Raw genomic sequence first — 17,344 nt, 5'->3', positions numbered from 1 at the left:
GGGCGAGGAGGACGGAACAGGACTCCTGCACACACGACCTCTGGGTTCAGCCACCAGCTGAGCGACGCGAGTGTCGGCTTTGTGACGGTGACTATCATGTCTATTGAATCGCGGTGCGGGCGGTATACCGACGCCAGCCAAGATTGAAAGGGGCGAAGGCGGAGCCTTGCGTACGCCGTGACGAACATACAGGACGCCATGTGGCCCAGGAGGCGCAGGCAGGACCGAACCGTCGTCGTGGGAAAGGTGAGAAGGTCCTGGATGATGGATACCATCGTCTGGTGCCGAGAGCGTGGGAGGCAGGCCCTGGCCAAAGTGGAGTCGAGGACCACTCTGATGAACTCCACCCGCTGTGATGGAGCTAGAGTGGACTTCTCGGCATTGATGAGAAGGCCGAGGGACCGAAACAGGGATAGTATCTCTGACATCTGGTCCTTTACCAGCTGTCGGGATGTCCCGCGAACCAGCCAGTCGTCGAGATATGGGTATACATGGATGCGACGACGGCGGAGGGCTGCAGCAACTACTGCCATGCATTTGGTGAAGACCCTCGGCGCGGTGGACAGGCCGAAGGGTAGCACCGCAAACTGGTAGTGCGCCCCGTTGACCACGAAACGCAGGTAGCGTCGATGGGGAGGGTAAATCGCGATATGGAAGTACGCGTCCTTCATATCGAGGGCGGCAAACCAGTCTCCCGGATCCAGGAAGGGAATGATGGTCCCCAGGGTGACCATGCGAAACTTGAGCTTGAGCATATACGCGTTGAGCTCCCGGAGGTCCAATATGGGTCGAAGACCTCCTTTCGCCTTGGGGATGAGAAAATATCGGGAATAGAATCCCCTGCCCCGCATGTCTTGCGGCACCTCCTCTATGGCACCCAAGCTCAACAGAGTCTCGACCTCTTGTATGAGGAATTGCTCGTGAGAGGGGTGCCTGAAGAGGGACAGGAAAGGCAGGTGGGAAGGAGGGGGCGAAACAAATTGAAGGCAGTAACCGGACTGGATTGTACGAAGCACCCAGCTGTCCGATGTTATTTGGGACCACGCCGGAAGAAAATGGGAAAGGCGGTTGCAAAATAAACGGGAAGGATCTGGGAAAGAGACTGATAGGCCGTCCTCGGGCGTCCCATCAAAAGGCCTGTTTGGGTCCTTGAGGGGCCTTGGAAGGCGCCTGGCCCTGGTTGCACCTGTTGCCCGACGGTCTACGGCGATTCAGGCCGGGACGCCTGCTATTGTAGGGTCGCGACCTAGGCTGGTTAAATGGCCGGTAGGGCTGCTGCCGAAAGGACCTTCGCTGGGTAGCCGGTGTGTGCATACCCAGAGTGCGAATGTCTATGCGACCGTCCTTCAGGGTCTGAATTCTGGAATCCGTCTTTTCAGAAAACAGACCCTGAGTGTCGAAGGGTAGGTCCTGCAAGGTGTACTGCACCTCCGGTGGCAATGTGGAGGACTGCAACCAGGAGATGCGCCTCATGGTTACTCCTGAGGCCAGGGTTCTAGCACCTGAGTCCGCGGAGTCCAGAGCGGCCTGGATGGAGGACCTGGAGGACTTCTTGCCCTCCTCCAGGAGGGCTGTGAACTCCTGGCGCGAGGCTGTTGGGATCAGCTCTGTGAATTTCGCCAGGGACACCAAGATGTCAAATGTGTATCTGGCGAGGAGGGCCATCTGGTTGGCGATTCGGAGCTGGAGACCCCCTGCCGAATAGACCTTTCGGCCCAACAGGTCCATGCGCCTCGCTTCCTTGGACTTCGGCGCAGGGGCTGGCTGACCATGCCTTTCCCTGTCGTTGACCGACTGGACCACGAGCGAGTCTGGTGCAGGATGGGTATATAAGTACTCATACCCCGTGGGGGGGACGGAGTACTTTCTTTCGACACCGCGGGCGGTGGGAGGCACGGACGCCGGTGACTGCCAGATGGTAGTGGCATTTTTCTGGATAGTGCGGATGAATGGCAAGGCCACCCGCACTGGAGCCTCCGCTCCAATCACATTTGTCACCGGGTCCTCGTCCTCAGTGACCTCCGCTACCGGTAGGTCGATAGCCTTCGCCACCCGGCGAAGAAGGTCCTGGTGGGCCCGCAAGTCAATAGGCGGAGGGTCTGCCGTAGAAGCCCCCGCCACCGCCTCGTCAGGTGAAGACGACGAGGACAGACCTTGGACCACCGCCTCCACAGGTGGGTCCTCGATGGGGTGGGCAGCTGACTCGGACCGAGGACACTCCGCGGGATCAGGCGGTAACTGGGCCTCACCCGGTGATGGGGGTGGCCTGCTGACAGTGGCCTCTGGCACTCTGCGCTCGGAGGCTGGGGTCCGCTGGGGGCAAGGCAGCCCTTGAGCTTCGTATTTGGCCCAAGGGACCCAAAAACCCCACTGCTGTGCCCCGTGGACTTGTCCGTGCGGGGCCGCCTGGAGATGGCCATAGCTGTCTGCCCGCGAAGCGACCGACGAGTGACGGGATGGCCACGGAGGTGCGGAGGCGCTAACGGACTGCGCCGTTGAAGTTGGCAGCATGTCCCCGGGCGGTGCCGAGGGTCAGTGCCGGTCGTCGCGGTACCGAGATGGCGAGCGAGACCATCGACTGCCGCGGTGCCGGGAGCTCGACCGGTGCCGGGAGCTCAACCGTGATCTCGACCGGCGGTGCCGGGAGCGGCTTCTGGAGTCACGGTGCCGGGACCGGTGCCGGGACTCGGACTTCCTGCGGTGCCGACGGGACGGTGATCGGGACCGGGAGCGTCTCCGGGAGTGCAACCGGTACCGCGATGTTGAGCGGTACCGGGACCGCGACCGGCGTCGAGAGGGTGAACGGTACCGCGATGGAGAGCGGTGCCGGGACCTGGAGCGGCGCGACGGTGACCGTCTTTGGGACCGGGAGCAAGACCGAGTCCTGGAGCGCCGTCTATCCCGTCCGTCAGGGGAAGGGGGCCGCATCATGGCCGGCTTGCCCGCTGACTGAACAGCCCGCACCGGCGGTGCCGGGGGCCGGAGGCTCGGTGCCTCTGTGAGCTTGATGAGCTCTCTCGCCGTCGAGAATGTCTCAGGCGTTGACGGGAGATGCAGCTCGACCGCGGTTGGCACCGGGGAGCAGGGAGGTACCGGACTCGACGGCTCTTGAGGTGCCGGAGTCAACGGGACCGTGCACGGCTTGTGCACTACCACAGCCGGTGCCGGAGGTGCCGGTGATGGCTGGGTAAGCAGTCCCGAAGCAGGAGGCTTAGGAGCCGAGTGCACCGTCTTCCGCTTCCTCGGTGGAGAGAGGGAACGGTGCCGGGACTTCGGTGCCGTCTGCGCAGATTTAGCCACGTCGGTACCGGGGCGGCTCGGTGCCGCTGGTGCGCTGCGCGCCGAGGACGGTTTCGGTGCAGCCGGGGACGGTGCGGGAGGCTGAAGTGCCGACTCCGTAAGGAGCTGCTTGAGGCGAGAGTCTCGCTCCTTTCTGGTGTGCGGCTTAAACGCCGTGCAGATCGGGCACTTATCTGTCCTGTGAGATTCCCCGAGGCAGCGCAGTCAGGAGTCGTGCGGGTCGCCCACGGGCATGTGCCGCTGGCAAGCCGCACAGGGCTTAAACCCTGGTGCCTTGGGCATAAGCCCGCACCGGTTGTGGAAGAAGAGGGGCGAACCCCTCTAATTCCCCTACTATACTATAACTAACTAAACTTATTCAACTAATCTAATTACTAAACTAAGTTAAGAAGAGAAGAATGGAGAAAACGCTAGGGCTGTGGAGGTAAGAGAGCACTCCACTGTTCCAACTGGCCGTCACGGGCGGTAAGAAGGAACTGAGGAGCGGACGGGCCGGCTGGGGTATATATCCGGCGCCATAGCGGCGCCACTCCAGGGGGCGCCCAGCCGGCCCGCCGGAGTTGCTAGGGTAAAAATGTTCCGAAGAGCCGTGCACGCGCGGCGCGCACACCTGACTCGAATGCATAGGAGCAATCACTCGAAGAAGAAAATATAATGCCGCTATATAAATCTATGGTACACCTTGAATACTGCATGCAGATGTGGTTGCCCCATCTCAAAAAAGATATATTGGAATTGGAAAAGGTTCAGAAAAGGGCAACAAAAATGTTAGGGATATAGAACGGCTTCCGTATGAGAGAGATTAATAAGACAGGGACTTTTCAGTTTGGAAAAGAGGCAACTAAGGGGGGATATGATAGAGGTCTATAAAATCATGAGTGGTATAGAGAAAGTAAATAAGGACGTGTTATTTACTCCTCATAATACAAGAACAAGGGGCCACCAAATGAAATTAATAGGTAGCAGGTTTAAAACAAACACCAGGAAGTATTTTTTCACGCAATGCACTGTCAACCTCTGAAACTCCTTGCCAAAGGGTGTTGTGAAGGCCAATACTATAACGGGGTTCAAAAGGGAGCTAGATAGACTAATGGAAGATAGGTCCATCAATGGCTATTAGCCAGGATGGGCAGGAATGGTGTCCCTAGCCTCAGTTTGACAGAAGCTGGGATTGGGTGACAGGGCATGGATCACTTGATGATAACCTGTCTGTTCATTCCCTTTGGGGCACCTGCCAATGGCCACTGTCAGAGGACAGGATACTGGGCTTGATGGACCTTTGGTCTGTCCCAGTATGGCCATTCTTATGTAAAGTATGATTGGCTGGCCTGGAGGCCAAAAGACTTTTTCTGTGGATACAACACAGCAGAGGTAGGGAAGTGCAGTCTGTCTCCCAGGCCCTCTCATTGTACCTCCCTCCTGAACCTGAAAAATCTCCAGGAATTTAAGTGTACTTAAGTTTTTCTATGTAGTTCAGGGTCTATTCAGTTTTGTTTTGGGCTAAGACAAACAGCCAATTAGTGCAATTTGTAGTTTGTGATATAGACACCAGTCCACTAGGTACTAGACAGATCAATTAATTTCAAAGACTGAACAGTTACTAGATTCTAACAACTGTCACTAATAACCTGGATGTACAGCTACCCACTCCCTATAACAATTCATTTTTTACATTATACCAGGGGTCGGCAACCTTTCAGAAGTGGTGTGCCGAGTCTTCATTTATTCACTCTAATTTAAGGTTTCACATGCCAGTAATACATTTTAAACGTTTTTAGAAGGTCTCTTTCTATAAGTCTATAATATATAACTAAACTATCGTTGTATGTAAAGGAAATAAGAATTTTAAAATGTTTAAGAAGCTTCATTTAAAATTAAATTAAAATGCAGAGCCCCCCGAATCGGTGGCCAGGACCCGGGCAGTGTGAGATCCACTGAAAATCACCTCACGTGCCACCTTTGGCACCCGTGCCATAGGTTGCCTACCCCTGCATTATACCCTCGTTATTCTCATCCCCTTTGGATTATGGGCCATTTATTTTAACCACTGATCCTATATACTTCTGCAAGTCTCCTCCTTTCTAGACACCAAGAAAGAAAGAAGGGGTTGTCTACCTGTACAGTGCTGTAGCAAAGACACCACTATATCAACAGAAGAGTTTCTCCTGTCAATGTAGTTGTAGTGTCTACACCTGGGGTTAGATCGGTATAACTATGTCGCTCAGGGAGTGTGCATTTTTCCCACCACTGAGCACTGTAGTTGTACTGATGTAAGTTTGTAGTGTAGGCCTTACACTGTTTAGATCTCCTCCCTGCAGTTAAGCAAAACTTTATCAAGCATAGCTTACTCTGCTCCTGTGCAGTGTGGTTAGACAGTGGCTGATCTACAAGGCCGAGTACATCACCTTCCCACTGCTCCCAGACCATAGCCATCCAGAGCTGTATCCCACAGCATGCTCTCCTCCTAACTCATTAGCACAATCCCACTCTTCTCTCAGCCCGAATCTCCCTTTCCCACTTTGAGTTTGTTTACTTTTATTACAGTGATGCCTGCAAAAATAATAATATTGACACGTTTAACTGAACATTTAACTTTTTACCCCTCATCTCTTGGCTTACAAAAATAGAAGTTTACTTCTTAGTGCAGCACAACCAATGTAACTACAGAAGAGTAAGTTGGGTTTTATTTTGCATCTACCCATTATCAACAAAATGGTCAGCTAAGTTCTGACTGCCGATTAATTTAGTGGTGATGATTAAGGCTTTGTGTTTGTCACAGAAGTCACAGATTCTGTGACTTTCCGTGACTTATGCAGTGGCAAGTGCAGCTGGCCTGGGGGCCACCTGAGCAGCTCGGGCAGCCCTTTGGCCAGGCGCACCGGCCACTGCTGGGGCAGTCTCAGCCCCCCAACACATACCTCCAACAGCAGGAATTTGGGTGTGGGGAGGCTCAGGGCTGAGGTGCGGTGCTTACCTGAGGGGGGGGAGGCTCCTTGGAAGAGCAATAGCAACTCCCCTCCCTCAGCTCCTAGCTCCATGTGCTGCCTCTGCCCGCAGGCACCACCCCCACAACTCCCATTGGCCATGTTTCCCAGCCAATCGGAGCTGCAGAAACAGGGCTTGGGGAGGAACAGAGGCAGCACATGGTGCTAGGAGCTAGGATCCCTGCTTCCCAGGAGCCAGGTAGGGAGCCTACCCCCAGCCCCACCACCACCCCCTCCTCAGCACCCACAGTGCCCCCCCCGGGCCACGACTCCCCCTCCCCAACCCAAGCACCCACAGCACCCCCTACAGCCTCCCCCCGGACCACCCTGCTGAGCCACACCTCTCCCAAGTTTTAGTAGGGCCATATAGTAAAAGTAATGGACAGATCACCAGCCATGAATTTTTGTTTACTGCCTGTGACCTGTCCATGACTTTTTCTTAAAAATATCCATGACTAAAACACAGCCTTACTGATGAAGCAATCAGCAAAAATAAATCAAGTTTAATCTAAAGCCCTTACAGAAAAATATTTTGACATGTAAACTGCAGAAGTAAAACACAGTATTTCCATGAGGTAATGGGCGTGGTCACTTTTCTGACTATAACCATGAGAAAGTGGTATTGAAAGAGGCACCCACTCCAGTGAATACTGTGTAGAGAAAGTGTTTGCTGAAGATTATAGAATATCAAGGTTGGAAAGAACCTCAGGAGATCATCTAGTCGAACCCCATGCTCAAAGCAGGATCAATCCCCAATTAAATCCCCAGATGGCCCCCTCACGGATTGAACTCACAACCCTGGGTTTAGCAGGCCAAGGCTCAAACCACTGAGCTATCCCTGCCCCTGCAAGATGGCTAGATGCAGTTTACCAACTTCCTACTCATCCCATCTACTCTGCGATGTTATCTAAATACTATTGGTAACTGTTGTTTTTACCTGTTATGATTCATCCCCTCCCAGATGAGCCTCTCTCTGAATCTTTACTAAATTATCCAAGAAAATAACTGATTTAAATACTGGTACCTAGTACTCTGCATTTCAATACTGCCTTCCATTCTGTGGTCTCAAACTGTTTTACTAACATTAATGAATTAAGCAAACCCTCAGAGGTAAGGGCATATTATTCTCATTTTACAGACGTGGAAACAAGCAAAGACTTCCTCAAGTCACACAAGACATATGTGGCATTGTCAAGAATAGAAGAACCCATGTGCCTTGACTCTACCCTACCATCCTCTGCTTTAATCAGAAAGCCTTCTTCGCCTCTATTAATTTTCTAATATTAGTTAATTGCACTGAAGCTACATTCTACTTGCCACAAAAGGCAAACTTGTTCTGAGCTTGTCATTTAGAAGCCAGCACACTAAACAGATATAGTTTAATTTTATTTTAAAAAAGGGAACTGCAAAGAATACACAATGTAAAAAGTATTCCATAATAAATACTAAAGTTATATGAAAATATAGAAGAAAAGCATAGTAATGCATGTAACATTATTAATAAATTGTTTGGAATCTGAAACTTCTTGGAAAATACACTTTCCTGAAATACTATAGGTATGGTGAAAAGTTCCACTAGCCATTCTTAAATAGTGGGGTCTAGAATGATTTCTAAACACAAAAAACTTACTAAACTAAAATAAGTGCAACAATATTTAATATTAAAAGTCCTATAGAAAGACATAACTTGGACAATTATTAAATATTTTTCTAAAGATTGTATTTTTTAGACTGAATGCAGCCGTACCTTAAAGCATTATTTGCATAAAATGTTGACCACAGACTATCCAAAGAGGCCTGTTAAAAAAGCCCATCAGCAATTTCCCAGTTAAACAGGGTTTCATCAGAAAATTCCACAAAACATTGCAGCTTCAAAGAATTTTTGTTGAACCAAAAGTAGGATTTCAATGGAACCCTGCCTGCCAGACAGTTTCCACTAGAAACTTGCCTGGCAGGCTACTGGGAACCTGGGGCTTCCAGAGTCCATTGTTCTGGAACAGCCCCTCTATGTGGGCTGCCCCAGGGCCTCCAGTTTCCCTCCTCCTATGGCGCCCCAAACATATGGGCCTAGCTTTTCCAGCACATACACAATGGCGTAGCATTCTTTTTCGCTGATTGACCGGTGGCTTTCCCTCTCACAGAACCCACGATGGGGAAGTCTTGGGATGCACTCAGAGATGTTTATGTCATCCCTTCCTGCATCAATTTTGCATTGGAGGTGTGACATTATGAGTGTAATATAATCTCTCATTGAAAGGTGACAGGGCCAGAAAGAGTTAATTAACTCACAGATTGACCTGACCCATGGCCGAACTTTAGAGACTGGTTAGGAAGATATGTAAATGACTAAAGCTTTGAAATGCAAGGGGGCAGACAAACCCCAGAAGCTGGTGGTTATTCCAATACTTAGATTTACCAAGCCAGCACAAAATAGCTTCTATATTACCATACAGGTTACTCAGAAGTCCAAACAACACAGTTCCCTTAAAGTACCCAGCCTCAGGCCTCTATCCAGACACACATCAGATATGATGATGATTACTGAAAATCTTCATCATCATATAAAAGAAATGGTTCTTCCAATCCCAAAGGATCAGTCACACACCCAGGTTCAATTATAACTTAGATGAACAACATTAATATCTACATTAACTTAATGTTAATTGGGTTTCAAATATTTGCCAAAGCTTGTATGGATAAAGTAGCTATGTTCTTTAGCTCTTGGCAAGATCATAGGAAATATACAGGAACCATGCTGCAAGAGCAGATCCAATCCACTATTGTTCTAACCAAGTTTTACCTTAAGTTTGTAAAGAGATTCAATCATGTTCTTGAACATGAGTTTGGTAAAGCATTTCTGTTATACACTGATACGGCTTCTAACCCAGTACAAGCTGTAGTGAGACAGAACCCAGGATGGGGAGCTCTTGGGATACACTCAGCGATGTCATCCCTTCCTGTTCAATTTTGCATTGGGGGTGTGACGTTATGAGTGTAATATTATATCACTGAAAGATGACAGGGCTAGAAAGAGTTAATTAACTCACAGACTGACCTGACCCATGGCCGAACTTTAAAGACCGGTTAGGAAGATATGTAAATGAATAGAGCTTTGAAATGCAAGTCTGCATTGTTAGAGATAGAAGGGTAGATGTTTACTCAGGTCTTAATGATATAAGCAAACAACAAAGTAAGGAGCCTGGAAGCCCTGGGACAGGCTTCCAGGTCCATCGCTCTCAGGCAGCTCCACCATGTGGACTCCCTCAGAGTCAGGGACCCTGGAAGCCTTGGCAACTGCTAACTGAAACTGACATAGGGCCCTAAGTAGTGGTGGGCAGTAGTGAACCTGATAAGAATGTCAATTTCAGTTAGGAGCAGCTGGATTCCGAGGAGGCACACTTCCTTTCAGAAACCCTATATGCTTGTGTTTCTAAAACTTTATATTTTATTTTTAGAATTCCCATTTGCAGGAAAGTCAAAATCTCCCATGAAATTGAAATACCAAATTTTGGCTAGCTCTGCTGATAAATATAATATGAAACCACAACACTAAGGAACGTTTGTAACTATGCTGAGTGCAGAGACTTTTCATTAGATAAGTCTGATCCTTGATTTCCTAAATTTTGGTATGTCAAATATCTATTTGTCATGGGTTCATGCTGCTCAAAGGATAGGAACTTTAGACATTTTTCATAGGCTGGGGATGAGCAAAACTGGAGGTGAAGTCCTACACTGGACTGCTGGTATTTCAGATATCATTGAAAGATCTAGCTTCATACACGTTGTCACATAAAAATGTAATTTATTGAATTATACTTAAGGCAAAAGTCTGAGTAAGAGTCATCAGCATCTTCTTCTGATGTTAAGATGTATGTTAGTGCTGTACTGTTAGAGTTATTCAACAATTTATTGGAAATTATTATAGCATGAAGTCACTACAACCCTTCCTTTCTTTATGGCTAGACTGGAGGTGGGGGAAAGAGGGGATTGTAACACTGTACCTCAAAGTAGCACTGTGGAACCCCCCTATTCACCACTGTCATATAATTATGATATGTTTTGTACAAAGTACACCTTGTAAGGTATCATTTTAAGTCTTGATCAGCTGAACATTAATATCCTGTTGATTGTATGTACTACCATTGTATGTGATTTTATGGAGTATTGCTATACATGCTGCTAAAATAGGTTGTGATATTGGGAGATACCCACAGCAAGCCTTTCAGTTGTAACAAAGGAGGGCCAGATAGACCTTGGTGGCCCATCAAAAAGAATCCAGTACCCCAGAGGTTTCTCAGAGAAGCCACATACGCAGGGCTGGATTAATACAGGGGCTTTAGGGGCTGCAACCCAGGGCCCCAGGCTAAGGGGAGCCCCAGCACAGCAGGGCTCAGGCAGTCTGCCTGCATGCCGTGGCCCCATGCCACTCCCAGAAGCAGCCAGCTGCTGGTACATTTCTGTGGCCTGGCGGGCTCCGCGCACTGCCCCCACCCCCAGCACCATCCCCGCAGCTCCCACTGGCCGGGATCTGGCCAACGTAAACTGCGGGGATGGCGTTTGCAGGCAGCACACAAAGACACGCTGTCCCCTTCCCCCACAGGGGCGTGCAGAGACGTGCCAGCAGCTGGCTGCTTCCGGGAGCGGTGTGGGGCCACGGCAGGCAGGCAGCCTACCTGAGTCCTGCTACACCACCAGCCAGGAGCTGCCTGTGGTAAGCACCTCCTGAACGGAGCCTGTACCTCGCACCCCCTCCTCCACCCAAACTCCCTCCCAGACAGAAACTAGCATAACAGCTGTTCTAAGGTAAGAAGTAGGTTATTTTGAAATAACTTAACTATAGTCTACATGTTTTAAGATTGAAATGTAACCACAGAACATCTTTATGTTAATTAAAAGGCAAGTTTAGTATAGCATTAATAGCCTTGATGCCATAATTGTGATCATTTTGTTTTAACGTAGGAAAAAGACTTGTATACAGGGGCCCCACAAAATCTAATAGCCCCAGGAGAGTTAATCCGGCCCTGCTCATACGCCATGGGGGTGGACTAACCCATGTCACAGCACGGATCTTTCTAGCAGCTAGAAGAAAGTATAAAAAAAGTGGCAGTGACATGATCACTTGGCCTCTCTTCCCTTCGACCCCATCTCAACACCTTGAAGATCATCTAGAAGGAAGTCTAGTCTGAGTATTGAGGAACTGTAAAGTGCCTGTAACATCTGCTAGGATTCAAATCTTGCTTAATCTGCTAGTGTCAGAATTTAGATTGCATTTCTATTTTTATTTCTTAGGTAACCAACTTTAATCTCTACACCTGCTAATTATAAACACTTCAAATCCTATCTGTAGTTAATAAATCTGTTTTGTATTTTACCTAAAACAGTGTGGTTTTGGTTGAAATGTTTTGGGAATCTCAGCTCAAATTACAATGGCTGGTGCAGGTCCACTTTCCTATGAAGAAGTGGTGAACTAAGTAATGAGCTTACACTGGTCAGGCTTTTGAGCAGTCCAAGATGGTACAGTTCTGGGATGGGGCTGGAGCTGGGGGGAAATTGGCTGAAGCCTCTCTACTGGTTCATGAGTGGCTGGGAGATCATTCATATAACTCAGTTGGGCGTGTCCCTGCTATGGATGGCTATGTAAGTGCAGTACCTGTCAGAGGTTTGTAGCTTGTCACAGCATCACAGTGTGATAGGGACACCCCAGGTTGTTGGGTTTGGAGGGCTCAGAGGTCCCACAGTCCAGGTTACACCCCGATGACTCTGTGACAGGAATAACCCAACACTATTTCTGTTTTAACATAGAGCTAATGTACGAAAGAAGTCGAAAACTGCTTTGTCACAGCAACTATTTTCTGAAGTAGTGACAATTTTCTGCACAAAGAAAAGCAGTAGTTCAATATTTCAGTTGGCTCTGATAACTGGTGAAAGGACCTACACTTACAATCTCATCTCAGTCATGCACAGCCATCCACTTGAAATGGCAAATAAACTTTTTAAGTAACTTTATTCCTATGTAAAATCCTTAAAGAACATACTCCCTTTTCACAATTGCTTTGTTGACACCCTCAATAACTGAGAAACAAGTCTCAATATCTAGCTAGTGCAGTTTACAAACAAAACAAAAAAATATCCCCACACAACTCACCCAGATTAATCAAATCACAGTCTGAGGGAAAACATCTGCATTGACTAATTTAAAAGTTATGGGTTATAAAACAAAGTAACTTTTTAAAGGAATACCTATGTAAAGTTAGTTACACAGTAATTGTCTGTTCTATTAAGGGGAGCTACAATTTAAATCTAGTAAGATTAAATACTTCCTCTTACCTTTTCTTCTCTAAACTTACTGAACTGTCCTTGGTTTTTGAAAATTCATATATGCAACGCTACCTCTGCCCACATGCTCCTACACATTTCAATAAGGACATTCATTACACTGATGAAAATATAAAATAAAAATAAACGGTACACATTTTTAACTAAGGCTACAGGTAAGGTGCAACTGAATAATGAACAGATACTACGCTTGATCTGAGCTCAAAGAGCTACATTCAATTTAATTACAATCTTATTGGAGGAACAATATAATGTATCTGAGATGTGTGTCAAGTGTTGCATGTTATAAAGTGTAGTATTTCAATACAATCTTGAAACAAAACTACATATTATTACTTTTGATTAAGCTGAGCATATTAGTTCAGCACAGCAGCAATTTAACAAGCCAATTTATTATTTATAGAACACCAATAGTCTACTCATGAAAAAATGGATGTCCATGTTGATGTTATACTTTTCAATTCATCACACGTCAAATTCCAGACAACTGGGATACTACAGCTCAATGTTCTGTTATGAGCCATGGAGAAAGATTTTCAGTGGTAGGTTAAATAAAATCATCCCTTCCCATCTGTTCTTTGACAAATTAGGACTCAAAAAGTGTCCTTGGAAATGTCTGCACATAGACATATACATCAGTAAAATCATTTCCAGTTGCAGCAATGCATCAAGATTTTATTCAAATGCTACAAGGCAGTGTTTTTTAAAAGGGGTACTTGTCAGCATAAAAAACAAACTGACTAAAAGATTTTCCACAAAGAGCAGTTCATACTGTGGAAAACTAGGTAAATATGAAGTTTCTGTCAGAAACTTCAATATTTGTGTGTGAGAGAGATCACTTATCAATTCAGCTTCATCCTCCAATAAAATTATAATCTTGTGTGTGACAGCTTGGTAAATTTCAGGAATGGTCTGTATAGTATGTAATTAATTTAGTATTCTGATTATATTGCAGGGTCAAGTGAGAATGTACTGCAAGATTTGAAAAGAAATACAGTAATACCAGCCAAGAGCAACCACTCACAGGAGTTAGTAAAAGTGGTCTCTTGTAAGAGGTGGTCTCTCTTCAAAGGTTTTTACATTAGAGAGTGGTGGTGTTCTGTGGACTCTGCAAGTAGTCACCCGTGACAGGTGATCTCGCTTCAGAGGCGGTCCCTAAGGCAGGTTTTACTGTACCTTACAATTTGCAAAAAATTATTAAGGAAAACATAAAAAAGGAAAACCCACTGAATTGAAGGTAGCATTGTAACTATCTGTGCTTATTGTCCTTGGTACATACATGTGCATGTAGAATGAAATAAGCAGGGAACAGAAAAAAAGAAAATATCAAATGAATAAACAAGGGGGAAGAGAGAGAAAAACTGAGACTATTCATCCTCTTAGAAAAATGCCAGTCAGACCCAAGAACGTTGTGTAGACTAGCAAGGCTACCTGTTGCCACCAATGGGTGTCAGCAACAGGTCAAGCTACACTGGTGCTGAACCTGGTTTAACTGATAGGGCTGATTAAGATGCACCAAGATTTCTGAAACAGTGCTCAATATAGTTTGTCCTGGATTACAATCACAGTTAGACTGGGTTCAGCACCAGCCAAACCGTAACACATTACCTGCAAAAAGTATTTTTTTCTAACACAGACAAGTCTAGGAAGAGCAGCCATGGAAACATTACACCTTAGACAGAAAACAAAATTTTCCACACTGCATCTAGTTAAGAAAAATTCTCTAGAGTGGATTCCCAGTCAGCTCATTCTTGAAGACTCAGTGAGATTTAGGATTTAACAACCTCATTAAACACAAAAATCTAACTTTAAATACAGTTGTCTGAATTACTAGTCCATACAGAAAATACCAATAAATGAAATAGCAAGGATGGTATTGAGTCTTGTGGCACCTTATAGACTAACAGACGTATTGGAGCATGAGCTTTCATGGGTGAATACCCACTTCGTCGGATGCATGTACAAGCTCATGCTCCAATACACCTGTTAGTCTATAAGGTGCCACAGGACTCTCTGGTGCTTTTACAGATCCAGACTAACACAGCTACCCCTCTGATACTTGACAAGGATCGTATTGTTTCTCAAAGCTTCACTGATTCATAATTCACCTAAACAGATTAACAGACTGTCCCTGGAATCTTGCAGTGACGTATTTGTAAGGAGGGGATACACAGAGGATGGGATAAGCATTCTGTGTTAACTACCCAACTTATGTGTTGCTTCACATGAACAAATTGAGGTCTTTAACACTAGAAAACCTTGCTTTCAAATTGAACTAACCATAGGGATCCAAGTGTTCTGTAAAACTCCACCTCCATTCATACGGCACCAGCTGCTACTTGTATTTATTAACGTAGTAAATACGTCTGGCTTTATCATTTGCCTAGAGTAAAAAACTATGAGCTGTCTCAGCGGCCAGCCTATGCTGTGCTGGGGGCCGTTTCAGAGGGTTGGCACAGCTAATCCCCAGCGCCAGAGCCACTCTCCATTGTTCAGTTCGGGTTTTAACATCTCACGTGACGCAGCTTCATGCTAGTGATTGACGGCAACGTGTGTGATCGGACCTGTCTGCCAGCCCGGGCTGCGGGGCGTTACCGGGGCTCGCCGGCCAACCCGCCACTTGCTGAGCGTCCCCTCCCCAAGCCCATCGAGCCTGCTGCTTCGCTCGCTGCTGGGGACCTAGCGAGGGGCCGTATTCCCTGACAGGGCCCGGGCACAGCCCACGCGGGGCAGGGGGGTTCTCTGGGCGGGGAGAGGAGTCCCCGGCGCGCGCACCGGAACTAGCCCACCCAGGACAAGAGGCGCCCGGGGCCGGCCCGAGGAGACCCGGGGCCGGAGCGCTGCAGCGCCCGGGCTTACGGACCACTGGCCGAAGGGGCACCGGGAGCAGGCGGAGTTCGGCCAGGCAGGAGACTGGGGGAAAAGAGCGCGCCCCGCCGAGCGCCAGGCGCCTTCGGGGGACGGTTGGGGGCGTGCGCGAGCCCGGGCCTCACAATTGGGCGCGAGGCACCCTGCGGGTGAGGGGGGGGGACAGACACAGAGAGTGGCGCGCGACGAGCGCCGGGACCCCAAGCTCTGACAGGAAACAGGGCGGCCCCGCGCGCGAGGGGAGTGGGGCGCTGTTCCCCCCGCCCGGCCGCTCACCGCGTTCTTCTTCTGCACCATCTTGTCCATCTTCTTGGCGATGCGGATGATCTCGTCTTCCGTGCTCATGGCTGCGGAGGCCCGAGCCGGGCGAGGGCTGGGCCTGCGGGATACACAAGAGCGACGAGAGGGGGCCGGCCGCGGACCCAGCCGCTCAGGGCCCTCCGTGCAGAAATGGAGCCAGGCCGCCGGATAACAACTGAACCCAGCAGCCCGAGCGGCGGCGCCGGCGCCAGGCAGCGCTCATCAAGCACCAGCCCGGGGAGACAGACCTCACTGAGGCAGCCCGAGAGCATCCACCCGCGCGGGGAGGGGAGCTGGGGAAGGCGGGGTTAGCGGCGCGGGCCCTGCCCCCACGGGCGGGAGGTGCCCGCCACTCCGGAAGCAGCGAGCGAGGGCGGGGCGGCTGCTGCCTGGACTGCGGCTCGGTAGGTGCGTCCGCTCGGGGCGTGCGGGCCGCGCTACACAGCGGCAGCTCCGCACCCTGCTCCTCAGGGCCGTGGGGAGCCAGTGCCCCCGCCCCTGCGGCGCGCTAATTGCTGGGCCCGGACAGGTGCGGGAGCCGCAGGCTCCAGACCCTGGTTCCGTGACGGCGCGTCACAGCGATCGCTTCTAAGGACGAGCGGCTGCACCGCGTCTTGCCCCTAAAGCGCTGTTACTGCCTGGAGGGGAAGGAGGCTCCCCACAAGCCCCACGCCGCCTTGCTTCTTGATTGGTGGGGTGCAGGATTTCCAACGAGCCACTTCTGCTCCCCTAATTGGTTTCACTTCACTGAGGTCATCTGTACACTACAAACTTAAGTCCAGCTACAGCTATTGCTACATCTCATATTGAATATCATGGCATAAAGAGAACGTTGCACGCAAGCATGTTGACGTCTACCCCTTTTGGGCAAATTTCAGTTAGTGACGTCGTACCCCTACCGCTCAAGGCTGCATGAACTGCAGTGATATGCACACACCATTCTCTTTACGCCATGTTGAATATAACATATTCACTCAACACGTTCAAACCTGTGGGTCTTTACCGTGTGTGCGATAAGCACAACTAAACTAGCTTAGCTCAAAACAGTATAAATATTTGTGACAAATGAAATTTGACAAAAATCAGTATTTCTAAATATTGTTATTAAACCTAATCTCCATGGATTTGTGGCTAAAAGAAGGAACTTTGAAACGAAAAGCAAGTTTTTCCGGTACTCCAACTGTGGCCGAAATAAATGAGCAAAATATTGTGACACTTCAAACTGAGGATGAACAATCGCAGTCTTTTGTTGTCGAAAAATCTGTTAGTACTAGTGAGTTATCCAAGGTGAAAGAATTTCCACCGAAGTATATCAAAAAACAAGAAGAAGCAGGTGTTAAAGGACCGAAATGAAAGTATGATTAAAGTTATTCGTCTTTTGGTTTTACGTGTGTTGGAAATAAAGATGTTCCTGATGCGCAGTGCGTCGTGTGCAACAAAATACTAGCAAACAGTTAATTGGCTCCTGCTAAACTTCGTAGGCATTTGGAAACCAAGCATGCTGAATACAAAGACAAAGATACAAGTTTTTTCAAGAGGAAGCGTGACTCACTTGG

General features: G+C 48.5%; 1 protein-coding gene across 4 annotated transcripts in view; it reads right to left on the bottom strand.

Annotated features, from left to right (window-relative positions):
* TCEA1 (transcription elongation factor A1) overlaps positions 1 to 16,080 on the bottom strand; it is a 61,287-nt gene extending 45,207 nt beyond the window's left edge. Inside the window, exons 1-2 of one of the 4 annotated variants that reach the window (XM_045004645.1) lie at positions 14,901 to 15,518; positions 12,612 to 12,720 (exon numbers count right to left, since the gene is read on the bottom strand). Coding sequence is in view for 1 of the 4 variants with exons in the window: in XM_045004643.1 (XP_044860578.1) it covers positions 15,765 to 15,833 (69 nt within the window). In the remaining 3 variants the exon portion in view is untranslated. Of the gene's footprint in view, positions 1 to 12,611; positions 12,721 to 14,900; positions 15,519 to 15,764 lie in introns of those variants that run through there. The other 3 variants (XM_045004644.1, XM_045004646.1, XM_045004643.1) reach the window with 3 other exon arrangements.
* Between the last annotated feature and the right edge of the window lie 1,264 nt (positions 16,081 to 17,344).

Source organism: Mauremys mutica, chromosome 2 (assembly GCF_020497125.1).
Source record: "Mauremys mutica isolate MM-2020 ecotype Southern chromosome 2, ASM2049712v1, whole genome shotgun sequence".
Taxonomy (NCBI): domain Eukaryota; kingdom Metazoa; phylum Chordata; order Testudines; family Geoemydidae; genus Mauremys; species Mauremys mutica.
This window is presented reverse-complemented; position numbering and strand designations above follow the sequence as displayed.